Source organism: Carassius auratus, chromosome 6 (assembly GCF_003368295.1).
Source record: "Carassius auratus strain Wakin chromosome 6, ASM336829v1, whole genome shotgun sequence".
Lineage (NCBI taxonomy): Eukaryota > Metazoa > Chordata > Actinopteri > Cypriniformes > Cyprinidae > Carassius > Carassius auratus.
The window spans coordinates 18,919,593-18,947,326 of NC_039248.1; the positions used below are offsets into that span (position 1 = coordinate 18,919,593).

At 36.6% G+C, this 27,734-nt stretch overlaps 1 protein-coding gene across 8 annotated transcripts in view; it reads left to right on the plus strand.

Moving 5' to 3' along the window:
• dlg1a (discs large MAGUK scaffold protein 1a) overlaps window positions 1-27,734 on the plus strand; it is a 118,489-nt gene that overhangs the window by 24,856 nt on the left and 65,899 nt on the right. For 6 of the 8 annotated variants that reach the window (XM_026264534.1, XM_026264542.1, XM_026264558.1 and 3 more), the window contains exon 4: window positions 22,100-22,267. In XM_026264534.1, coding sequence (XP_026120319.1) covers window positions 22,100-22,267 — 168 coding nt within the window. Of the gene's footprint in view, window positions 1-10,513; window positions 11,115-22,099; window positions 22,268-27,734 lie in introns of those variants that run through there. The other 2 variants (XM_026264594.1, XM_026264603.1) reach the window with 2 other exon arrangements.

Consider the following 27,734-nt stretch of genomic DNA (forward strand, 5'->3'; position numbering starts at 1 on the left):
GGTTTGTGTGTGTGTGCGTGTGAAAATAAATTATCTTAACCCAGTTTATTGTTCATTGACAACTATAAATATGCCATTCATGGTTTTATCTACCTCAAAAGTGTTAACATTGAGACTCCCAGACACCATAGATCAGTCTGCTGAGATCTGTCAATCTCTTACCATCTCAATCTACAGTATAGCAAGAGTTTGGGGTGTGGCTATACTGCAGCTGGCTGAACCAGAGGGTGTTTAGCTGGTGTGGGACCACATCATGCATAATCATTCTGACCAATCAGTGTTTATGTTTATGTTGTTGATCATTGCTTTCACTTCAGAGTGCTCATGGACATACCTAGTAATAATGTATTATATATATATATGTGTGTGTGTGTGTGTGTGTGTTAGGGATGACCGATATTGGAAAAAAAATTACATTGCGATATTTTATTTTTCTGCGATATATATTGCGATATGAAATCTATTTTTTTCTTACAAACAAAAAAGGGATGAGCACACTTACATTCTCATTTTAAATGATTTAAACATCAGAGTATTATTTAAATTAGAGTAAATTATTTGTTTGTAGCTTTAGGATATGGTTTGAGTTGTTAACGTATTAACTAACTAACATGATCTTACCATTAGCAATACTTTTGTTACTATATTTATTCATCTTTGTTTATCTTAGTTTATAAAAACACAGCTGTCCATTGTTTGGTAATGTTACTTCACAGTGCATTAACTATGTTAACAAATACTGTACAACTTTTGATTTCAACAATGAAGGCTATAGCCTAAATGTTGAAATTATCAATGTTGTAGAAGCAGTAAATTCCCTCAGGTGCGTGATTTCACATAGAGCAGCTGTTACTACACAGAGCCGTTGTTAACTGACTAGTTGCGCAAATAATCGCTGATGATGAACGTGGATTTGCGCAGCTTCAACGGTTCTGTGTAGTAACAGCTGCTCTATGTGAAATCACGCACCTGATGGAATTTACCGCTGATTAAGAGAACCGGCTTTACTGACGAGATGCGCATAACGATCAGCCGGTCGAAACACTGCAAATGATAAACTTTCACTCTATGATGTTTAAGCTGTGCAATTAATCCGTGAATCACATTCGTCAAGGGCCGGGGAGCAACTGGCCCCTACGGTTAAGGAATAACGGATCAACTACGACAGCCTACATCGCACATCCTGCGATGTGACTATCGTGGATTCGTACATCGCGATATCGATGCTTAAAGGGGGGGTGAAATGCTATTTCATGCATACTGAGTTTTTACACTGTTAAAGAGTTGGATTACCATGCTAAACATGGACAAAGTTTAAAAAATTAAGTTGTTCGTTAGAAGGAGTGTTTTTGTTCCAGAAATACCTCTTCTGGTTTGTCACAAGTTTCGGAAAGTTTTTTTTAAGTTTGGCTCTGTGTGATGTTAGATGGAGCGGAATTTCCTTATATGAGTCCTAAGGGCACGTCTGCTGGAAGAGCGCGCGCTCCCGTAGAGCAGAGCACAGACATTCACTGATCAGAGCGAGAGACCGAAATGTCACAAAAGAAGTGTGTTTTTGGTTGCCAGGGCAAGACAACCCTGCACAGATTACCAAAAAAAAAAACAGCATTAAGGGACCAGTGGATGGAGTTTATTTTTACAGAGCATCAACGGAGTTGTGCAAGTGTTTTTGTTTGTTCCCTGCATTTCGAAGATGCTTGTTTTACAACAAGGTCCAGTTTGACCCATGGATTTGCACATCGTTTATTTCTTAAGGATGATGCAATCCCAATGAAAAAGGGTCACAATCGTGTGTTGGAACCGCAGGCGGTGAGTAAAACTGCTTCAAATATCTCTGTGTTGTTAACTTAGCTATCGGCGCGTAAGCACATCAAGTAAACAACATGCAATGTTGTCATCAAACTGCACTTTCCACATGTACAGCTTAAAAAAAAAAAAAAAAGAAAAAGAGAACATAAACTGGAACTTAGTCATTTTCCAAAACCGCTAAGCAAATATATACAGTTTCAGTACATACCACATAGAGACGTTGTTGCTGATGCTGCTCTTGTTAAATTTCAGCCTCTGGATCTGATTCTGGATCATAAATATACGCTGAATCTGACTGTTAGCCATGGTTTGTTTTGGATGTTTTTTTCCTAACGGTAATGCCACAGCTTCCAAACGCTCTCAACGCAAAAGCCTACTCGCGCTCGTGATTCTTTAACTCCGCCCACACGTCACGCCTCCAGCCGCTCATGTTTTTCCGGGAAAAATCGGTACAGACTATCTTTCTCTTATGAATATAATAAAACTAAAGACTTTTTGGAGATATGAAGGATGCAGTACTACTCTATAGGTACTCAAGATTAACAGGATATTTAGTGAAAACGAGCATTTCACCCCCCCCCTTTAAACCACACATCGTGCAGCCCTAATATATATGAAAGTGAAAGTGAAAGTGACGTGAAATTCAGCCGAGTATGGTGACCCATACTCAGAATTTGTGCTCTGCATTTAACCCATCCGAAATGCACACACACAGAGCAGTGAACACACACACACACACTGTGAGCACACACCCGGAGCTGCTAATGCTACTGCATGTTGTACTGCTTAAACAACCCAATAACTAAACCAGTACATTTTACCATTTAACAAAAGTTAGAGGTAATCCTAAATTGTTTTTCAATGATTTTCCAGATTCTTTTTTGCTGTTGTTTGTTTTCTCTTAAGAACAACCTTTAGTCAAAAAGTTTATACAGTATATATATTTTTTTTCAAAAATTATTCTTAGAGATAGTTCACCCAAAAATGAAAATTACTCCATTTACTTACCCTTAAGCCAGGTATATATATGACTTTTTATATTTCAGACGAATACATTGGGTGGTGTTGGCGCAGTGGATAAGACGCATGTCTTTGGTGTGAGAGACCCGGGTTCGAATCCACTGAGAGGCACCAATGTGTCCCTGAGCAAGACACTTAACCCCTAGTTGCTCCAGAGGCGTGTGACCTCTGACATATATAGCAATTGTAAGTCGCTTTGGATAAAAGCGTCAGCTAAATAAATAAATGTAAATGTAAATGTAAATGTACATTCAGAGTTGCATAAAAAAAAAAAAAATTCCTGGCTCTTACAAGCTTTATAATAGCAGTGAATGGGTGTTTATATTCAATGGTCCAGTAAAAGTACTACACAAGGACGAATACGGTGAATAAAGGCCTTCTGAAGTGAAAACTTTATAAATCGTAATCTCTAGCTTCTGCTTACAGTTGTATGTGCATTCATGAGAGAGTGGCATTCCAGCAGATGATGTAGGACATAAGCGTAGCGTAGCGACCTGGGCCATTTTTTTAAAAAACATTAGTCACTCAAATGATGATAACACACAACTTGATACACTCCGTTGCTGTCCCGGCAAAACAAACTGCATCCACTGTTAAATTTATGACCATGTAACGCTGGGTTCTTTGGGAAGCTGAAAACTTTCCTCACATCCAAAAACACACTTATTTGGAGACATTCACAAACAAATCCTATTCATCGCTGCCAACAATTTCCCAATGAAGCACGTTGATGTGCGCGGTCTCACTCTCCTCTGGTCAACAAGTGTGCGGGCGTACTTTTCAGAGAGAAATGCTCATTTAAGGAATTCCACTCTCGTCTTCGTCATTAAATCCACAATTGAAAAAAACTTGTAACAACCCGGAAGTAAGATTTTCGGCACAGAAATTCTCAGTCATTCTTCTAAATTATTATTAACTTTTGCCATGTTTAGCATGAGAATCCATCCCTTTAACACTGTGAACAACTCTGCATACATGAAACACCATTGTACCCCTCCTTTAAATAATTTAAATATGGATATTTTTTATACAAAAAAGCATCGATTCACTTCTGAATGCCTATATTAACCCCCTGGAGCCGTGTGGAGCAATTTTTTTGACTTCTCTTGGACTACTGAATATCAACAGCCATTCGCATTATAAAGCTTGGAAGAGCCAGAGCACGGTTGTATTCATTTTAAAGAAGAAAGTCATATAAACCTAGGATTGCTTTAGTGTGAGTTAATCATGAGGTAATTTTTATTTTGGGTGAACTATCCCTTTAAGAATGTCTGTATCTTTCTTATGAAAACGACAGTTATGGAGAATGTTATTTTTGAAAATACTTCAGTTCAGTTTTAGGAATCCAGTTTTAGATTATTTTAAAATGTGTAAGGAACCTTAAAGTCTTTCATGTGAACCTTACCACCCAAATCCCACTTTTTTTTTTTCTCAGTAGTTACATTCACATCCTTGAGTGTCAGAAAGTAATTTAACACTGCCCTCTACTGTATGGAGCAGAACCGGGAAATAGATTGTGAGGGATGGTGTACCACAATGTTCTTGTCTGGTGTACCACAAACTTGGAAAAAATAACCACGATCTTCCTCATCTTAAATGCTGAAACCAATTTTTTTTTAAAGAGTGGTGGTGCTCAATATGTGTTGCTGCATTTATTATTATTATTATTATTATTATTTCTTATGACATTTATTTGAAGCTGCACTGTTTCTGTCATTTGCCACATTTTTGAATCTATAAAGTATGGTACAGGTTAGTTTTTCAAAGTTGTTTGTTAAAACAAAGCATTTAAGCAGAATCATTGCATTGCATTTCCCTGAGAGAAACAAGTTGTAGTTGTTAAAATGATTCTGTGCTTCATGTTTTGACCACAGAGAGGAGTTCCTCATCATCTTCCAGAAGTGCTGGAACTGATCCCTCTGTGCATTGAATGAAAGAAAGAGGCCTTTATATATCACTGATACCTCCAGGGCTGTCGCCATACATTGCCAGGGCTATCCCAGAGAGCTCCCACGTGGCTGTGCAAGAGCAACCGTTCGTCTTTGTGAGGCAGTGTGACAGATTGCAGATCGGGGAGGGCGGGACCATCCGTGTGGAAGAGTCAGTCATGCAGACAGGGCCTAAACATACTATATACCTTGCTGTGGGCTGGAAATCAAAGAAGATTGAACATGAGACGCCAGATACTTTCTGAACTGAATAATCTAATTCTTGTCATGAAAGATGGGCCACTACTTCCAATAAAAATTTTAAAAGATGTTTCCAGTTATAGATGTCAAGATGGCCGTAACAGAACCTGTGAGGTATTTCCCCTGCGAGGTATATCCCGTACTGGAGTGATAACAGGCTTACGTGCGGCTCAGTAAATCTAAGTAGCCTGACGAGCTGTCAATCCTAATGATTTCCTGCTGAGAACTCATCCCTGCAGCCAGTGTCAAATGCCATGCCGGTGCCATCGAAGTACCTATTTTTAACAGGCCTATTCATTCTGGGTCTTCTAAGTACAGACGTGTAATTATTTGCCTTGTATTTAATTTTTTTTCCAGCAAGGTATGTAGACGATGTGTTGTTTTGTGGATGTTGTTTTGAAGAGCTGGTTTCTTCACATCTAGCTGCTTGCTGAGCTGCAGTCTTTTTTGATTGAAGTTAACAGATGGTCTACCCTTGAGGTTAATATTCAGACTGTTGAGCTGGTACAAATGTTCTTCATGGTCCAATTTTTTTGTGTCTTTATGCTTTTCTAGCACAGTTTTTATTTTATTTATTTCTGCTGCTATTTATCCAAGACATCTCTACAATGCACTGTTATAATATTTTACATAATTATTTTTTGGTAACAATTTACGTGAGTTTGAATGAACTTTTTTGTGTCATTGTTACACTATTATAGATGCTATAAATGAAATTGTTGATATTTTGAATTGGTTTACATTTATACATTTGTAAAAAAAATTGCCGTCAGTGTATGAATGGCGGTAAATAAAAAGTTTGTAGGGCACCATTATTCAAAATGTTATAAATAAAGTTGAAAAAAGATGTTATTTCAAGTAAAGGAAATAGTTTTATTTTTAGGGGAACTTTAATATATTTATTTGATATTAGAGTTATTAGAGTATTTAATGTAATAATATATAATATAATTTTCAGTTAGAAGTATACTTTTGTAACTTGGAATGTTATATTTGAATCTACATTTACATTAATCTACAGTAATAAATACTGTGGAAGTATTTTTAATGTTCATTTAAAAAAATATTTAAGGAACGATATTGCATCCACTAATCATGCATACTAAACCTTATTGTAAAGTGACACTGTTTTTTTCAACGTCTACGTTTGTAATCTCATATGGTCATGGTCAGCAAGTTGTTCAAATAGTCTAATATTGAGTTTTTGATGTTGTTTAGATGACCCGCTGTGACTGTTTTAAAATGATGTGTCAGCTCATTTATAAAGGAGTCTCTGTTCTGTTCTGTTCCATTTCATTGCACCCCATCGAGGTCTTTTTGAATGCAAGAAACATCTTATGTAAATGGCCTGTAAGAAACTGGTCAGATCAGTCAGGTGAACCCAACATCAGCCTAATTATACAGAGCCTCCTTAAGACCGATTAATCACTGACTAATTGATTTTGAAAATATGTCATTCTGCACATCCCTACTCTTAGATATTTTCCTTCACCACCTTAATGTTATATCAGTTATTTCTGAGTACTATTGAATTAAATCTCTCTGTCTTCTGTTTCATTGATGGTCAAAGCTGTGTCATAACTGGATTGTTTCAGACCTGCTCTCATCACTTCAGTTCCTCCAATCATTCTCTGTCAGGATATGATGGAGAGGATACATGGCCCCAGTCACCTGGATCCCTTACATAAACAAGTAATATGACAATGTGTTTGACTGAGTATTGGATAGAAATACAATTCTGTTCTTCCTCAGAATTAGCTGTGCTTTCTGTATCTGACAGTAACGTCTGACCACTGTGTGTCATCATAACACTTTATTCCAATGAGTGCAGATACTCCATATTTCAGAAGTTTCACACACAAACTAAGATCCACATCTGAAATCTAAACCCACCCTAAATAAAAACATGATTAAGAATGAACTGCTAATTAAACATAATTTAACTGCCCTAATCAACTAAACTGTGTTAATGCTGGAAATGCTGCTTTTACATGATGGAATTGGGATGGGTGGTATAGCCAAAATATTATCACAATCTATATTCTTTTCCCATATCATACAGTATCAATATTTGACACATAATTCATTTACTATTAATGGGAAAAGGAAATGCTATCCACATGTTTGTTAGACCTTTAGAATGAATGTGTATATTTAACTTGTTTGTTTAAATTTGACTCCACATAGTAGCCTCCTTTTAATTTACAGCCCCAAATCTTTTTTATTTTCTGTGTTTTGCATTTTATTTTACTCTGGATTCTGTGGTTTATAATTTAACAAATTAACAAATTACAAATTTATCATCAAAAAACGGTGTCCAGTAAAATAATTATTAATTTATATAATAAAACGTAAAAGGTGTACTCATTCTTTAAAAATTTTATCAAATGAAAATACAAATTTACAACAAATCATGGCATTTTTATTTATTTATTTATTATTATTGTTTATTGTTTTTATTGTCAAATAAAATGCAGAACTGTATAAATTAGAACATGGATGAAAAGAAGGTTTTATACCATATGGCATATTACCATATCTGCCATCACCTTGATAACTTTTCTGTAGATTGTTAACTTTTCCTTCCATGTCATCACATAGCTTTTTAGCTCTTTATGGAAAAGATTGCATCCAGGTATTAAAAGACAAATTTCAGCAGAAATGAATGCTGGAACAAAGACTCGTCTGACCAATGAGAGACAAGTTTCTCTTGTGCACACACAGTTTCAGTCCTACCGGTATCTGATTCTTTGATGGTATCGTGGGAATTCAGCAGTATGCCATCTAGATATTCTCTCAGAGCTTCTGCAAGGCAGTCGAGTGATTAGCATCAGCCTGCGTACACAATTAATTAAGAGAGAAGTCCTCATTGTTCACAGAAAGTGCTGAGCACACAGCGATACACAAACTTTTGCTTGAACAAATGCTTCAACACCGAGCCAAGTTTATGGATCTACGTACAAATCGTCCTTTTCTCCTTGAAACTTTCAGTGGGAAGGATTGATTTAGAAGTTCATAATAAGCTTCAGCTTTGGATGAATAATTTGTTTTGGATCGAAACTCCTCCAGAAGTCATTGTATATATCACCAATGTCACGCTGAAAGATTAAATCATTTTGTTGAAGATAGGATTGGATGATGGATGGTGTTCTGTTCTTAATGCGTAAAAACCACAGAGATATTTTTTAGCAGGGAAACTTGTGGCTCTTATTATATTTTGGCCGTTAACAAGAAATGGTCTTTCTCTATGTAGTCTTTTATTATGCTTATATATTTTGAATCTGATTTAGTTGCATTTAGTGAAGAATTTGGCTCTGAATGTGAATATTCGGAATATTCTAAAAAAAAAAACAGATTAATGCAAATTCTGTTGCGTTATTCATAGTTTTAAGGGTGGTCACATTACTAGAACAAAAGTTTGTTTCAAAATATGTTTATATTTTATAATGTGAAATTGTTTTTTAAAAACATCATTTGGTGTAGTAGTATATGGAACAAGCAGCATGATGTAATTAAGAGAGGTTGCTTTTCCTGATTTTCCTCCAGTAGCCAGATGAAGCTGGCATGTCCTGCGACAGATGCAGCTTTTGTATCTAATAGTGAGGTTTATGTGCATGCGTGTGTTTGTGCTGTAGTAGTCTGGGAACTGCATGCCTCCCTGCACTCTGATGATGTAACGGCTCAAATGAAGTAGTAGGGCAGGAGGGAGGAGGGGCAGGGGAGAAATGATCACACTCAGATTTATTACAGGCTGCTAATAAACTCATGCTTCATAATTTGACACAGTGTCACTCGAAATACCAAAATTAACCTTTAATGGTCTCTGTAAAACTATTGCTGCATGTTTGGGATGAAGCGCAGCACTGTGTTCCTGTACACACATGCAGCTCACGATCGGGTGTTTTCAGTGTCTCAGAGCAGATCAGTTCTGTGTAGGCCTGTCGCGATCATTTTTGGTGCCACGATATATTGCGACTGATAATTTAAAAAATAATGATTATATTCAGCTCTGTGGCAGAGGTGGTACTCGGACAGCATCCTCACACACGCATACACACACAGGGAAGAGGAGAAGTGAACCCACTGCGTTAGGCTGTAAAGTGTTTTAAAAGCCGTAATCTTCAGCTCTGTTGTGGGAACATTTTGGATTTAGGGCGAATGAGAGCGGACAGCCAGTTAACTAGGGTGACCATTAGTGGCCCACCAAAAATGTTTTTTTTTTTTTTTTTTGACAGCCGATGCTATTATCTTGCAAAGCAGGGGGCCGATAGCTGATATAAAGCCAATATAATAATAAAAAGAATGTTTTATTAATATTTAATAAATTTGTAATCATTTGACAATGGATTAAAACTAAATGTTTTTAAAAAACATGCTCCTACTTTAGATGACAAAAGTATCCTGCAAACATTCTAATCATGCATATTACTTCCGTGCATCAGGATGCCGATATCAATATGTGGAGTATTTAAATCTATTCTATAAATCGATCATTCTGAATGAGCGCCCCCTATTTACTTTCACTTTCAGTTTCGCGATCACGTGCACTGTGTAAAAGGAGCATGTCTTGCAAGATAAGATACTTAACAATGAACTCAGGATCTGTTGATCATTTATCGCATTTCATTTTTGTTTAATACAGTACATCGCACTTGTAGTTCGGTTCTCTTGGTTAGTTTGGTCTGGAGCAAAAAAAGAAAATTATACATTTGGTCCTGGTCTGCTTGGCGTTCTCAATTGCATTTTTGAAATTGAACCTAAAGATACCGCACCTAAAGGCACAGTCATATGTTTACAACCTGATTGGTTGGGCTGAATGACATCATGGGGTACCCCCCCTTCACAAAAAAACAAAAAAAAAAACAAAAAAAAAAAAAAAAAACTATAGTTGTTTTTGACTGAAAGAGTCACTTCTCAGACCAATCTTGGTATGACATCAAAGTACCCATCCACCTAATGTCATCTCCTGGTTTAAGCAAGCTCAATGTTGGGTGAACTCATGAAGAGCTCATAAAAGGCACTTGATCTCTTTGTTGCTCCATCTTTGCCCTCTGCTTATTGAGTAAATAAAAACTTTATAGATAGCAGCATTACATTAATTTAAAGAGTTGCAAAATGGATATTAAACTGAAATAAATGACATATCCTTGTGTATGATAAATTAGGTCATGTTCATAACTTCACTGGCGTATGCTTCGTTGAGATCAGATTTATTAACTGCATATCAGAGGTCATCCTAGCTGCTGTTTGATTAAATATCTTCCCTCCTCTGTTGACCTTGTGATTGTAGATATGTTGAGAAAGCGGTCTCTGCTTCCCCCGGTTTCACCTCTGAACGATCCGGATAATTTTTATCCCCTTTTCCCAGTCTGCACGCTGCAACCTTCGGCTCAGAAACTCTTCAGTTTCTCTCTAGTGAACTGTGTAATAAGCTCAACGCTACCGCTCGCCCCTCCCCCTCCAGTCTGCGTACCTCTCTCTCTCTACGAGCCGCTCGCCGCGTCTTGTTTGGATAGTGGAGTAGGAGAGCATCCGAATCTGCTCCTCTGTCCTCCGAGTCATGGCAGCAGTTCCTCTGTAGCAGGTGGAAGTGCAGCAGCACTAATGGATCGCGCAGAGTCCTTCGTGTTGTGACACAAGACCCTGTGCACTCCACTGCCCTCTAACCCTCCTCCTCCCACCGTTACACCCCCTGGTCACGGTAGGCAGCATGGCTTCTCCAGAGCTCCCTGAAGTGCAGCTCACCTCGGGAGTGCTTTAATTTGTCAGGCCGATCGAGTCGAGTCAAGCAAAGAGAGAGGACGGAAGAGTGGTGGACTCAGCTGACAAGGGCTCGCTGGATGAAGGCATCACGTTGTCGCTTCTGCTCCCCCTGCAACGGTCCGAGCCGAGAGATGAGGGTGCTCTTCAAGAGCAGGCAGCGGCCAGCGCTCGTGGAAGCAATTGGCCGGCACCTCAATCGCTGACGGATTGAAGAGCCCGGGTGCAGAGAGAATGTCTCCCAGCATCAAAAACTTGGATTGCTTTTCGCCAATGTTGTGCCACTGTAAAGTAGCATGCACCAACAGCACCATCTCTCTCATGTTTGGATGCAAGGTAGGGGCTTGTTTGAATGTATGACTGACAGTTGCTTACATTTAAGTTGCTTGAATGTTCCTTGGACTCTAGCTGCTAATTGTCCACACACTGAGGATAATTTTGCTGGTGACACCTTTCGTGCCTAAAGATCTGAACATATGCTCCTGGTTACACCCTCATGGCAGTGATCCATTCCTTTGCATGTGATCCTAATATTCATGTGTGGGAAGTCTTACAGAGTTTCCATTTGTCCGGTTTTAGTCTGACAAAATGACAGGCTCAACAAGAGCTCTGACGTTGGCAGATTGAAGAGCCGGAGGTGATATTCTCCAACTAGGATCTCAGCACGACGCACTCTAAATTTCAGACTGTACCTAGCTGTGTGCTCCATCCTGTCTTTAATTCCACTCCTGTTGTGCACAAATCACATGCGTCTGAGAGAGGAAAAAAATAATCCTGAGGGACTTCTGGGCTTCTGTTTGTTCAAACGGACTGTTTTTTAGCTAGAAGCCAAATGAATGCAGCCCAATCGAATTTTTATTCTTTATAACGACTAAAGCTCAGGCCCAGATTCCTTTCGGTCTATTTTCTGCTTGTCTAGTTCAGAGCGGGATGGCAAGTTTTTTAGTTACATAACTGCCTGGTCCTCTGGGTGTTTTAGCTTGCGTCCCAATTATATCTACTATGTGTGAATAGGAAGCTTGTTTTTCAGTATATTTCATGACTGAATGGTTAGTCTTTGCTGTCTGCGTCTCAGAGCGTTGCAACTTACACAGAGTGCACATGATTTCAGCTTGTCAATTTGTGCCTGCGCAGACTGATCAGTCCTAAAAAGCTTTCTGTTATTATAGCTGAAACTTCTGTTCTGCTAAGCGTGAGATCAGAGGGCTCGGGGAAGCCCTTGTTAACTCCTAATGACCGTCAATCTTCGGTAGTGTAGAGAAAGCTCAGAAATGACCCCTTGCCATTTTTTTTTTCTTTTGCCTTTGCTTTACAGAAACATGGCAGTGTACATGTTGGGTAGCCACTTAAATAGTTATGTCTTAATGAACATTTTGATGTGTGATTTATTGAATTTTTCACCAACATCTGTCTAAATAATAACGATGATTATGCTAAAGAGTCTATTATAATGCATTATTGGCGTAATATTTTACTTATAAGTTTACGGATATTGAATTGCACAATAATGAATGAAAATTACAAGAGCTTAGCCAATGCAAAGCATTTTAAGAATTAACAGTAACACTTTACAGTAAGATTCAGTGCATTAAGTATGATGAACTAATAATGAACAACACCTACATCTGTTAATTTTTGCATGTACAAATTCATTTTTAACATGTCAAGTTGTATAAATTAATTTTTGCATATGTATTGTAGTCCCACACATGAAATAAAGTGCTATTATGTATTATAAATCAACCTAGATTAATGAATGCAGTAATAAGTTGTTGGTCATAGTTAACTGATAATACATGATGCAATATCAAATATTATCACATTGTAAAGTATTACTGATTGAGTGTTTTAATGTTTTTACATATTCTCTAGATCTAGACATTTATTGGACCAAACATATAGGCAACACGATAGTGTTTTGAAATATTAAAATTGTAAATTAATATATATATATATATATATATATATATTAAAATAAAACGTATTCTTTTGAAGGATTCTTTGATTACTAGAACATTTTAAAGAACAGCATTTTTTCCCCCCAAATAGATTTATAACAATGTCAAATCCTTTACTCTGATTTTGATAAATGTTATGTGTCCTTGCTTAATAAAAATGGTAGTTTATAACCAAATCCATTGATCATTGATGTGAAATGTATAGCAATTACATAATTATTATTAGAGTAAATTGGTTTAGTGGAAAAAATAAACATGCATTCAGGTGTTCAGGCTTATAGTTTATAGCTTATAGAACTGGCATAATATGTTAAGCATGGGTCTTGAATTTAAATTTAAGATTGCGGCATCTAATTTGAAAATTGCATTAGCTTGCTGGTATCTGGTGGGTCCGTATAGTGCTGAGGAAATAAAAATTAGAGTAGGTTTGTGGGAAGGGGACTGAAGGTTGTTTAAATAATCCAGCACCTCTGTCCATACTGTCATCCAGGTCTATAGATGCCTGGCTGAAGTCAGCAATGTGACGGAAGCCTGTTGGATACACAATATTCCACATTGATAATTAAAGCTCACGTTTCCTTCCTCAGATGTTCCTTTGCTTAGTCTGGATCCTGTGCATTTGTCGGATGAAGTTCTTGAGCTAAGCTGTGCTCTGCATCGCATTGATTTAATCCTGCTCAAATGTGCTTGCCACACAGAAAGTGGTGAATGGGTCCACAATATGCTGTTTTCATAAATGGCAAATGTGAAATTTTGCTGTTTTATGAAATGTGTAATCAGTTTTGTTCTTCTTTTCATGAGTGTGTATCACCCATTGATTTGAGCATTTCATCAACCTTTTAGTTCTCCCAGCTGACTTGTCCTCGGTTTTATGAACTTCTAAGCTTGCATATCCCTTGAAACGACACTTTTCAGCACAGATTGTTTTGTGAACCTCTCACAATGTAATGTTTGCTTAGAGTTATTAAACAATAGAACAGCTGGAAACTATATTTGACCTACAGCAAGCCTGCAACCTAAAAAGTGCACGAAAGCACCGTTTTCTCATTTTACATGCAATGGACATGGCAAAAGGGCTTCGAAACTTGAATTCTGCAATGCTTTTTAAACTTTGCTAACAAATATAATTGGTACTCAGGGGAAAAAAAATCTATATTAAAAGTGCTTAACTTATTTAAATTCTAGCTTCTCACTAGGAAACAGGAAAATAGGAAAATAATTCAAACGGTTTAACCAAGCATAAACTGTTTGAATTATTTTCCTATTTTCCTGTTTCCTAGTGATATAATTGTGTTTTAAAGTAAGTATTATTAAGTATATTAAAGTATAGTATTAAAATAGGATAAATTAGATCTAATCCTTTTAGTTGATGTTTTTTCTAAAATCCCATGAAAAATCAAGTTGATTGACCTGTTGATTTTGTGATTTGAGGCTTCCTGGATTTCATAGATGTCCTGTAGCTCAAATGGTAGAGCATTGCATTAGCAAGTGCAAGGTTGGGGGTTCGAATCCCAGAGAACACGTTAGGAGACAAAATTGTTAGCCTGAATGCAATGTAAGTCGCTTTGAATAAAAGCGTCTGCTAAATGCATAAATGTCTATTTATTTAAATTTAGTTCCAGCATTTGTAGTGTGATCAGTGAATTGTACAGTATAGCCCATCACTAATTTCAGTCATTTCATTTTATGTAAAGAAGTGTAGCTCACCCATATGAAAATATGCTGAGAATTTATTCACCCTCAGGCCATCCAAGATGAGTTTGTAAATTTAGCATTATTTGCTTACCAACGGATCCTCTGCAATGAATGGGTGCCGTCAGAAATGAGAGCCCAAACACCTAATACAATCATCAAAATAAACTCACAAGTAGTCCACATTACTCCAGTCCGTAAATTATGTCTTATGAAATGAAAAGCTCTAAAAAGTAGTTTATAAGCAACAAATACATCAAGGTGTTTTGACTGCAAACTGTCACTTCTTGCCAAAATCCATAGTTCCAAATAACACTTCCTCTAGTGAAAACGTACATCCCCTGTTGTCCTCTCATATCAAAATCCACTGAAACGTTTGTTTAGAACTGCTTTGTTTTCACTTGTGAACTGTTCTTGATCTGTCAATATTTATCTCCTGATTCAGACAAGACAACTTTTTTTTTTTTTTTTACTGCAGAAAGCAATATTATGGATATAGGACTCATATTTTAGCCAGAAACAACAGTTTGGTATTACTTCTGGTATATTGTGATGCTTTTTATCAGCTGTTTGAACAAAAATAAACTCGTCTACATCTTGAATGACCAGAGGGTGAGTAAAATGTTCATTTTTGTGTCAACTGTTTCATTAAGCCGTTTAAATGGTTGTGTGATTCCTTCTCTCTCAGGGATGTAGATTGTAAAGGAAGCGTGTTTGGTATGCTGCAGACAGCTTGTTTTCTCTTGGCCTGTGGAGCTGTTTATTAGGTTTTAGTGGCATCCTCATTCCTCTCACTTTCCCCACCTGCCGTTTTGTCATCAGCCGCTAATATGTCCTTAAATAGAAACCGCTGTGAAGATTAAAATGGCAAACTGTATAAATCGGAGCTGTTCTTAACAGCTGTCACTTACTAATAAACTAAATTGTGACTATGACCTAATAATAATACCATTTGAAAATGAAGTCAAATACCTGATACAAATCTATGAGGCATTTTATTAGAGAAAATCCTGCGCTATTTTGACTAGTCTTAATTATAAAAAAAAAAAAAAAACAAGAATTCTTTCTCTTTTTTTTTTCAATTTGTATAATCACGTCTAGAACTATCAAGCTGGAAGATTTCCTGAAATGGAAATCGCTGCTAATTAGGCTAAAATATTTACAGTACAAGATGCCGTCTGGTGTTTTATTTTGAAGATCTGCATTGGAAAGTGTGGTCCTTTTACATATTGACTTACATAACTAAGCACTTTACATTTTAGTCAGTTAATCGTGAAGCACCTTTTGTGACCGATAGTTCCACATGCTCTCACATGAGCATCATTCATTAGCAATTCATTACGTAAGGCATGTTAAAATTGATCACCCTTTATATCTTTGTTGGTAAGCTATTAGAGCAGCATAGGGAATCCTACTGAAATGTGTAAAACGTCTTACAATGCGGTTGCCCCGAGTGCATATGATGTAATGTGGGCATGCATGAGGAAATGAGGGAAGGAAGATCAGTAAAAGAACAAGCTCCACAATTATTTTTACTCTAATCACAGTAGATTTTAAGCATGCACAATTACACTACAATAAATATGAGCAACAGGATATAATGTCTCCAGGGTGTCTCTTTTGAATAAAACAGTAGTTCTCGAACACCTATAACAAAGTTTTGTGCAAAGTGCAAGCTTCAAGTAATATTTTACCCCAGAATGTATGCAGTCATCATTTATTTCCTCTCATGATGTTTAAAACATGTATGCATTTCTTCCTTCTGAAAAAACATAGAGAGAGAGAGATTTTTATTTATTTTTTTTAAGTGTGGTTGGAAGGACCCTACTAGATCAGAAAAAAACATGTGTATGTAATACTTATAATAACATTTAGACAGGATTACAGTATATTTGTAGTCCAATTGGAACACATTAATACTAAATTTGGGAGCAAGGGGTAATGTAGCCCATTTTCAAACCACTTCTGCTGTCGAGAAGCGTTTTAGCCTCATTATCGAGAAGTTCAAAAACGGAGAGCTGAATCCAGTATTTTTGGTTCAAAAGCTACTCTAAGTTCATGTTCAGAATATTGACTTAATTCTAATACAATTAGAATATAAATACTTTAATCAGTGCAGCTATGTGAATACATACTGAAGCTAGAGGATGGTCAACACTTATTCCTATTTCAAAATCCTGAAGAAAGTATGTGAGCTATGCAACAATCTTGTAAACAAGTTACTTGTCAATAGATCAGAAATTAGAAATGATAAAAAAATTAAATTGTTAAAGAATTTAAATATATATTTTTTATTGTTAAATATACATTTTATTTTATTTTATCATTATTTAGTACTAACAGGTTTGCTATAATAAGGGTGTCAGCTGATTAAAAATGAAATACAATTAATTCCATGATATGCCACCTAATTGCAAAGTATTTATCTTATTGAAATATGATTAAACAGACATGAAGTTAATCCATTTTACAAATGAATTTGCAACTCGATGCCAAATTAGGGCTTTTTTTCTTTGCTTCCATTTGAAGTCTGTAAACCCAGCATTTGCTTCTGGCCGTTGTTCTCATCTTGTCCGGTTTGAATCTTCACAGTAATGCAGAGCTTTCTCATAAAGGACCTACAGCTGGCTTCCTGCTAGTTAATTATAGTCATCTCAAGGGGGAGCTGCCAAGAAACAGACAGCCGTCGTCTTTTTTGATGTGTAACGAAAACACAATTTGTGCTTGATTTGTCTTTTAGGATTTATGCTTCCAGTTTGAGCAGTACAACCAGTTCTTGATCGTTTTTAACCAGTGCTTCATCATAAAGGACTTAAATGGTATTTCCAACCTTTTTGTTCTTTTTTCTTTTTTGTCGCATGTACCCCTAAAACTCCATTAAAAAGGTTCAGCAAAGCATTCATCAGCACCAGACCAAAACCAGAAATGTGTTCGTCTTCAACTCTTACTCTGTACTTTTAAAACATATATTTGATATATAATGAAATAATGTTTCTTATTTCATTATAAACAGATAAATGTTTTTGCATGTTCATCCGTCCCGGCACATCATTTTGAGGTCTTCAGACAAGTTTATTTCAGGGAACGTTTTGCAAGTGACCCATAATACTTACTGTCATCTGGTGTTTGAGTGTAACCAAATTCAGCCTGCTTCAGTTTTGGATGAGCTGTAGCAATGCGCTTTGAAAGTTTAATTTTAGGTTTTGCAGTGGGGACAGCTGGGAGGAGGGAGGGCCATGATGTTTCCTAGAGAGACAAGAGGCAGAAACTATTTTAATTCTGCTCACAGCACACTGTCTGTTTAGATGTCAGCTCTTTCTTCATCTCTCAGGTTGAAGTACGAGTCAAAGTGGATGTGATGATCTCATGTCTCGTTCCTGTCTGCCCTGTGGATCACAGCAGGAAAAGGGCAGACAGAGGGAGAGGAAGTACAGTACACTGCGCTTATTAGGATGGCATATGAAGTTGTGATCAAATATGCACTCTATTTAGAATAAATTTTACAACAGCCCTGCTGGAATATAAGCTATTTTAGAACATCAAAGCTGGTTTGTTGCTGGTCCAAAATGGTCTGTCAGCTTTGACCAGCTTGGACCATCTAGAAACCAGCATCAATGTTTCAGAAACTTTCTGTTTAAAGGAATATTTGATTTTATGGCTGTACACAAAGAATGTTTTTGCTTGTGACTGTGAAAGTGAATGGGGTCCAAAAAGTACATAAAGGTGGTTTAATCAAAGTCATATGAAGTTATAGTCATTTTGTATGATGAGCAGAGCATTTGGAACATCGTGGGTGAATAATTGATGACAGAATTGTAATTTTAGAGTGATATAAACAATTACGACTGATATTCCAGCAAGATGAGAAGTGAAATATACATCACTGTTTAAAAGTTTGGGGTCAGTCACCTTTTTTTTTTTCTTTTTTTTTTTTTTAATTACAACTTTCAATTTAATTAAATCAATTTAATCAATCAATTTATTAAATCAATCTTAAAAATGTATCACAATATCCACAAAAATATTAAACAGCACAACTATTTTTAACCTTGATAATTAGAAAAAATCTAATCAGCATATTAGAATCATTCCTGATGGATCATGTGACTGAAGACTGGAGTAATGACAGCTGTTAATTCAGCTTTGCCATCACAGAAATAAATTACATTTTACAATTTACAATATATTACTGATTTTAAAGTATTACTGCTTTTTACCGTTTTAATCACATAAATGCAGGCCTGTTGAGCCTAACATAAATTAAAAAAAACAAGTTACCTAACATTTGAAAATCATAGAATTGATTTCAGAATTGAAAACTGAATGCTTGTTCCGTTTGTTTGAAGGGCCACACATCTGGGCATCCGGCAACACCTTCTCTGTGCAGTTCAGCCGAGGTGAATGTGCCAGGCTTCATAATCCCAAATTATGCTGATTACGCATATATAATGCAAATGATGCTTAGTCTTGTGGAGTGAATATGGCTGTTTTTGGCAGCTGTGGGACGTGCAGCTGTGATACAGAGCTCTCCCAAAGGTTTTCAAGGTGAAGCATCTAGAATAAAGTGCTGTGTTTTGCTGAGCTCTGGGCCTCGGTATGTTTTCTGCCAGATAAACAGAGAAGAGCTGACAGCTTTACAGCAGCAGGGCTAGACCTGAGACAGAAGGGCCACGAGGAGCAGGCGCAGGGCTCTTCCTCTCCTTAAGATCCTATACAACATCCATCAAACCACATTTCCAACAGTTGTGCACCTCTCAAGGTTCACCCCACTCTAGGGCAGTGAAATTGTATTGTAGAGGACATCGCCTGTGTAAAGCCTGTCTAGCATTCGTTTTTAACTGCTGTCAAGTTTTCAGAGACCTGTCCTCTTTGGTTGACTGGCTGTGTGAGTGATCTCTCTGCATTTATTAGGTTTTACTGACGTTAGCTGGGTTTGGACAGGCCAGCACAGAGAGAGAGAGCATTGAGCCAGTCGAGCAGTTCATTATCCAGGCAAGCTGGCCCCACAGTGGCAGCGGCTGCGCGCCTGAAGCCGAGTCACTGAAGCACTCAGCGGTGTAATAACATCTCCAGAACTGCTCCCCGTCTGTCCCTTTCTCCCCCAGCAGTGGCTCAGAGTTCAGACTCACCTTTCATTTTTACTGGCTCTGTGGCCCGCTGAGAGTTCAGTTTGAACTTTTGAGTTGTTCAGAACAGGGCAAAGGATTTTGTGCAAAGTGTTTCTGCTAAGAACTCAGCAGACGACTTAGGATTTGGAGGTCACATGTAGCAAAGTGTCAGTACTAGTAGTAGCAGACTCCTCTGTCGGTTTAATGTACTGCAGGGTTCTACAATAAGGATGTTTTTGTTTTCTGCTAGGCTTGATGAATTATTCATTCAGTTATTATTATTATTGTTTCTTAATACTATTCCCACCAGAAAATAAGGTCAGTTTAATTATTATTATTATTATTATTATTGACTATATAACTTTATATAGTTTAGAAAAATCTATTAATTAATAAAAAATATTATATCTGCTACTTTTTGGTTTGTATTTGTTTGCTATTTGTATAACATTTATGTGTGTGTGTCTGCGTTTGTTTGTTTGTTTCATTTTTATTTATTTAATTTAATTTGTATATATTTTTTTTCCACTGGTCTCACCACAAAATAAGGTCAGCTTCATTTTTTTGAAAACCAACTTTGTATGGCACAAAAATACATTAATGAAGCATAAACTACTACTAATTATGTATAGTTTTTTTTTAATTACTAAAAAAAAATACAAAAACATATAACTATTATTTAATTTGTGTTTAGTTTAGTTTTTATTTTTTGTTTAATTTTTATTTTTATTTTGCTTTTAAATTTAAAGTTTTAGTTTTTAAAACGTATTTTGCTTTTTAAATCTGTTTTATATAACATATGTGACCCTGGACCACAAAACCAGTCTTAAGTGTCAATTTCTTTTATTAAATAAGCTTTAAAATTTGTTAGAGACACAACTATTTGAACGACGTTGAAGTTGTCCAAATGAATTCTTAGCAATGCAGATTACTAATCATAAATTGAGTTTTGATAATATCATCATGGAACATGATCTGCACTTAATATCCTAATTTTTGTATTATTTTTTTTTTGCCATAAAAGTAAGATTGATTATTTTGACCCATACAATGTTTTTTGGCTATTGCTAAAACTACACCCCAGACACTTACAGTAAGAGTGGTTTTGTGGTCCAGGGTCACATTTAAACAGATTTTTGCTGTATGATTTAATGTTCCTGAGTGCCAAGCTTCTTCTGTGTGTGACTTAAATGCATCTCGCAAATGAGAAAAGCAACATACATGATTCAACAGAGACCATGTTAAGTTGGCCAGAAGTCTTTCACATCTTTGAGCTTAGTCCCTTTCAAGTCCTTAGCAAATCATAATGTACTGTAGTATAGACAGGCTATCAGTTACCACATGTGATACTTGTGAAATATATATGTGGTATACATGTAAATATACATATTTTGATTCCATGTAATTTGATTCTGTGTCTTTATGCTTATCTTCAGACTGTTGTGTTGCATCAGTTGCAACTTGTGATGTGCTTTTGATGCAGTAGTCTGAAGTTATTTAAATTAGTTGTATGGACCAATTTTTTGTACTAAAATAGGGCATAGGAGTCTACCGTGAATCTCTCCATATGGGCAAATCCATTCAGTCTTCCCCCATGCTGCTCAGATGCAGTGACGTTTACAGTAAGCAACCAGCATAAGACCCCAATTTGGAGTTTGTCCCACTTTTTTGGGCATCTACTTTCTCTAAGAAACCTGCCCTCTTTTTCTTCCCTGTAGACTTGTGTTTGTATTTCCTAACCCATATCCCAGGAATGCCACAGAGGTGGGCATATGTATAAGGGTCAAAAAGGCACCAGGACAAGATGGATGTCTATGGATAAAAAGCACTACTGAACAATTTGTGTTTCCAGTTAAAAAAGTAACGGAACAATATTTCACATACAGTCTTGGCAGATTGGGGTCAACTGTGATGACTGTGAAGCGAGTAGGATCCGGGGGTGCCTGGCTCATTTAAAAAGTGTTTCCCATCGCAAGAGTGTGGTCTAGAGAGAAATGAAGTTAAAGTAGTTTCACAGCTCTGTATCAGTGCTGGAGTTTTACTTGTTTTTTTTGAGTGCCCAAAGCTCCAAATTAACCAGCCAGTGTTAAATATTTTTTATTAGATTTAAAAATGATTTGCCAGTGAGGAATGATTTTTTTTTTTTAAAGGGAAAACAAATGTTTATATTTCTTGCCTCAACTGCAAATAAGTTTTTAAATCTAAAAACGAAAATTAAAAGGAAAATCAAGATATTTTTTGCTTGTTTATAAATCTTAATTTTGATACAGAAAATCAATCTTGTTTTAGGATGAGCTATTGTTGTTGTCGTTGTTGTTGTTGTTATTATTATTATTATTATTATTATTATATATTTCAATATTTATTTATTTATTTATTTTTAAAGTGAAATCATTAAAACACGAACTTATGTTCAACATTTTGTCATCTACCTGTAGTTTGAAGAGCTCTCTCTCACTGGGCTTATAAAATCAAACAATATATGACAAGTTAATTCAACAAGCAATGTGTTTAATATATTGCTGTATTATGACTGCATTCTCTCTCTTTTTCTCCTTCTCAGAAATATAGATATCAGGATGAGGATACCACGTCGCCTCCAGAACACAGCTCTCCACACCTACCAGGGGATGTGCGTCCTCCTGAGCTGGTGCAGGTGTCGGAGAAGAACATCTCCCAGATTGAGAATGTACACGGCTATGTTTCCCATTCACACATCTCTCCTATGAAGGTAAAATCTCCCGGCATTCCTCCGGCTCCATGACACATTTCTGTGCTGCATGCATCTATTCTGTGTCTCTGTGCACTCTGTAAACATGCTTAAATGCTGTGTGTGCTAGAATCTCCATCAGTGTCATGTTTACACATGAGCACAAACGTACACACAAAATAAATCGCATTCATACAAACTACATTAAAGACTCAGACTTTAATGTAAAAACAGATGCATTCATTTAAGTGTAGAACATCATAACTAGGATGAATATTCCGGTTCAGTGTTTTGTAGGCTGTAAGTAGTTTCTGCCACTGGAGATCAATGATCATTTTTTGAGCCTAAGCTGGTTTGTTGTTTTTAAAAGGTTTATGGAAAGCTGAGAAGTCAGATCGAAAAACGGCCAAATCAACTGAACACTATACTGAACATTTTCACTAATGTCCGTCTATGCATTTCCTATCTATGCTTTTCTTAAAGTGAAAGCAGACCCACAGAAAACTTCTTTCAAAGAAAAAAATCTCACTGATTTTGACTTTTATAAGGATTAATCTATACCAGTGGTTCCCAACCTTTTTCAACTCGCGGCCCACACAACCAAACACATATGTTTGCACGGCCCACTTCAAAAAAATTAACTGACCCCGCTATTGTTGGGTTAATAACTTAGTACTCAGAAGCTAGATTTTAAACTATATTTATTGAATAAACTAGGGCTGTGCGATATGAAAAAAAAAAAAAAAAAAAAAACTATCACGATTTTTTTGATCAATTTTGCAATTGTGCTTTTACAGTCATAAATGCATTCAGGATTAATTTGAAACATATTTCCAAAAGAAAACCAATCAGAGCTTTATCAAAAAGTTGTAACATCTCTAGAACAGACATAAGTCTAAATTATCACTATAGTGAAGATGTAAAATGTATAGACTTGTGGCAAAAAAAAAAAAAAAAAAAAAAAAATCCTGTATACAGGGACTTTTTTTTCTTTTTTGCCATGCATTGTTCATAGAGCTCATTAATTATAGCGGTGCCTCAGGTGTTTGCAGTGTGTATACAGTATGTGTATGCGGTCAGCAGTGAGAGCGCATAAATATAACGCGAAAGCACATTAAAATAATGCACGAGTGCGAATTTCGCAGCAGATTTCCTTTGCTCTGTCACAAAACCAGTCGTGCTTGCTCAGATACACGCTGCTTTGCGAGGAGAGAGTGTGCACACTTAAAACGTGTCTCCTCTCACTTAAACTGCATCCTGTTCACTAACAAATTCACTCTATGCTCATGTGTTAGACATGAATTATTTTCGCACGTTTTTATTTCTAGCCTTTTACCGCAGTGAGAACGCTCTGATCCGTCAACATTGGCTCAGAAAAAAGGCACATCACAGACAGTGTGTGAACCTGGAGTTAGGCATATGCGCACGCTCAAATCGTGATTTTAGGATGTTTTCTTTTAATCGCACAGCCCTAGAATGGACTGGAAATGAACAGAAAATAATTGGCGGCCCACCTGCAATACCACCAGGTTGAAAACCACTGATCTATACAGTGAAGACTATGTGGTGTTATTTTACATTTGATTTTTGCAAATATTTTATTGCTGGGTATAAGAATCGATATTCTATCGTATCATTATATAACATTTCCAACTTTCTACTCATACATAACACAAATATTGCTCATGAAGTACATGTGAAGTACATTAGACTCTCGGTTGATATAAAGTGCAGTATGTGTTAGCACATGTTGCTAATGACACAATATTTTAAACACTTAGCACACACAAATGGACAATTTTAATAAGTCTATACAACTACTTTTTGTATAAAGGCCTATGACATGACTAATGGTTTCATTGTAGAAGCTTAATGCAAATCGAGTGCCAGACAAGAAAGTCCCAAGCGCAGACGTAAGAAAGAATTGGCAACATTATTTATTAAAACGGACTTCTACACAGTTAGCTTTGTTTATCTGGTCATCATTAATGCATTATAGCCAGTCCACAGAGTCCGCTCTGCCTGTACAGTTTTCTGCAGTAGTTGGATGGAACTCTTAAAATATGGATGCACAGTGAAACATTTGTCAGGAAACGATTGTGCTTAGCCTGATTGTGTTTTCAGTATCTTGTGTTAGCAGTCACGCTAATTGTTTCAGCTGTGAATGATTCCGTTTTACGGAAGTTCTAAGCGGCCATGCATTATATATTTTTTTCTGTTTGTTTTCTCATTATCTCGACATAACGAAGTTCGTTTTCTCGTTATAACGACTTAATTTAACTCATTTTCTCGACATAACGAAGTTCATTTTCTCGTTTTAACGACTTAGTTTTATCTAAGAAGTTACAAAACTGCGCCAGCAGGTGGCACTATAGACCTGAATGGGGTTTTGTACACTGTCCACTTCACTGTACGTGGACCTTCCTCGTGATCGCTACAATTTGTGCAGTCTTGTTCATTACTGACATTTAATTAATTCATAAATGTTAAATGCTTGAATCAATATGAATATTTTGTGTATTAAGTTCCTGCTAGATGCATGAGTTTCACCAACGCGTTCTGTGTCATAAAATAACTGCTTATCAAAACCAAGGTTGACATCACTGTATTTAACTATGTAGGCTGATGTGCTTCTTTTCCTTATTACTAATCTTTATTGTTAACCATATTGATGAGAAATGTGATGTATATTTAAAATCCATAAGCTAATTTAATTCAGTTTTGTTCTATAATGTTGTAATCATTTTTTCTACACACACATGCACTACACGTACACATGAACGCTCTTTTCAAACAGAAGCTTGTAACACACATGATATCTGCCACATCATATAATGACTACTACAAATGACAAATTCTATATAATTTTAATTCAAATAAAGGGAAAATGAAAAGTGAGTTTAATCCAAGCAGCTCTAATGGCGCGGTGTTGCCATTTAAACATGTTAATTACAAAAACAAAACGTTAGTTGTACTGTCTCTGGAAAATCAACAGTGATTGATCAGCCTTTATTTATATACAGTATTGTAGACGTTATTACCTAGGCGAAGCAAAATTTGCTGAAATATAGGCTAAAGTAAGAGCGCCTGCATGGTCCATCAGATGCCTGTCAAAGTTGAGTTAGTTACTATAGCAACAGTAAAACTGTCATGTCGTTATAACGAGAAAACAAACTTTCGTTATGTCGAGATAACGAGAAAAATAAGTCGTTATAACGAGAAAACAAACTTCGTTATGTCGAGATAACGAGAAAATTAAGTCGTTATAACGTGAAAACAAAAAGGAAAAAAATTATAATGCATGGCCGCTTAGAACTTCCGTACCATTTACTGGCCAAACCAGAAACCTTTCAGGTTTCAGCTTTCAGCCGTGACACAAAGATTTGCTGTTTTCTTTCAAATCGAAGCGTAAATATATGTTGAAAAAGTATCATTGTGGGCCGGCTGTACGAAGTATGAGATGCGTGTGTTATAGTTTGCATCAGTTTAAGATTTGAAGACATGGTTATGAATGGATTTGGATGGATCTCTGTGATCTCTCTGTTTCACCCACTGCTGCCGCATCCAGAGGTCCTAAAGAATTTTTATGGCGGTCACAGGCAAAAATCTGAGAAATCAGCCTGTTGGTGAAATAAGGGCAGAAACTGCATTTTGACCAATAGGAAGTCCTGTCTTTGCCAGGCTTTTTACCAAAGGTCGTCTTCTTGCCCTCTTAGAGGTGTCTAGCTGTTGTCCTGGCATCTTTATCTGATGTCATTGGACAGTTTGCTTATGTTAGTCCACCAAGATCCAATCAAAATGTAGAAAACCTTTGTCATAAACTGAGCCCTGGAATGTTTTGTCCACTACAAAACATTATTGGTAATAAAGCTCTTCTGATTCTGATTCTATTTGCAGAATTTTTCAGAATGGATTTATAGAATTTATAGAATCTAACACTAAATTGCTCTTGTTCTTCATCGTTTGTAAAAGCCAGGTGAACGTGGGGGTTTTAAAACCCTTAATTCCTAGCACACCGTGAGCAGTGCTGATGTTTGAGGAGATGTGCTGGGCTCAGATCAGTGGAGCTCCCTGCATGCCGACAGAGCAGTGCCTGACAAGCCCTGCCTGTCACCTCCCATCAGCCTCAGCTGCACAGAGCATGAGCTAGTGCTCTCTGTCCCCACACACACACACACAAACACACTCACTCTGTCATCACTATGAGCCTGTATTCCTCCTAAATCAGTCCATTATGGAAGCATATGGGTAGCATTATTCAATTTGGGATGTAATATGCAAAATGACAATGCAATATGTAAAATGGCAATGCATTTCTGTATTTACATTTACATTTTCCAATACATTTGTGCAACGTTTGGTGCAAAATGAAAATGAAAATTAAATTACATAATTTTCATTTGCCATTTACTACACCAGTTTTAAAATGTAAAATGAATATTAATTTTAACGCTTTATAAGTTGCAAAATGAAAATGAAAATGTATTACAGAAATGATTAGATATGTCTAACATGTTAAAGCAAAAACTGTGGCAAAATGTTCATTTAAATGCTATTTTTCTTAATTGCATTAACACTCACAGTCAAGACACTTACGATTGCATTTTCATTCGGTGTCCCGCAATGAATGTAGCAAAACTCAATGTGCACATTGAAAATGCATTCCGAGCCGATCACGTGTCCCCGCCCTCGCGCCACGTCAATCATTGTGTGAACAAGGCGGGGCTTACAGAAGGTCAGAGACTCAAGTCTCAAGAAGAGGATTCAATCAAGTGAGACAACATGGACAAGACAGTTGGTCCGTGTATGTTTTGATCATTTCGGTTTATTTCAATATTTCATTCGGACTTGTGGGCGGAGCTGAAACGCTGCTTTCATCTGATTGGTCGAATCGGATCGGTTTTCATCTGACAGCCTTCAGCTCGGTCTTGTCATTCTTTCAGGCAAAATAAGAGTCAGTGCGAGTGAAGCACTGAAATGTCTGAAACTACGCTCACTGTTAATTAGCATAATTTTGAATCAGATGTAGCTGGGCACATAATTCGTGCTGCTGAGACCTGCAAATTAGTTCTAGGTTGTAGTATTGTATGAATATTGTCCCACTGATAAATACAGTGCAAATAGTTCTGTCCCTTTGGATAACAGTGAAGTGGAAATTAAAATCAATAATAGACTGAACAGTTCCATGTCTGTAACATTTACCACTCTCATCTTTTAAGTCATAAGGCACTAGGTATGTGTGTGTGTGTGACATTAATAAATAATTGTAAAAATGAATATAGTTACATTTCTAAATAAAAATAGTAAAATTAGCTCTATGCTGCTCAGTGCTCCTGTAGCCTACCCCAGAGCGCCCTCTCGCGGCTGTAGACGGTAATGTTTTCTCTTGGTCTTGAATAAATGTGACATATAGTCCAGTGCGACTTATATATGTTTTTTTCCTCGTTATGACGTATTTTTGGACTGATGCAACTTATACCGAAAAATA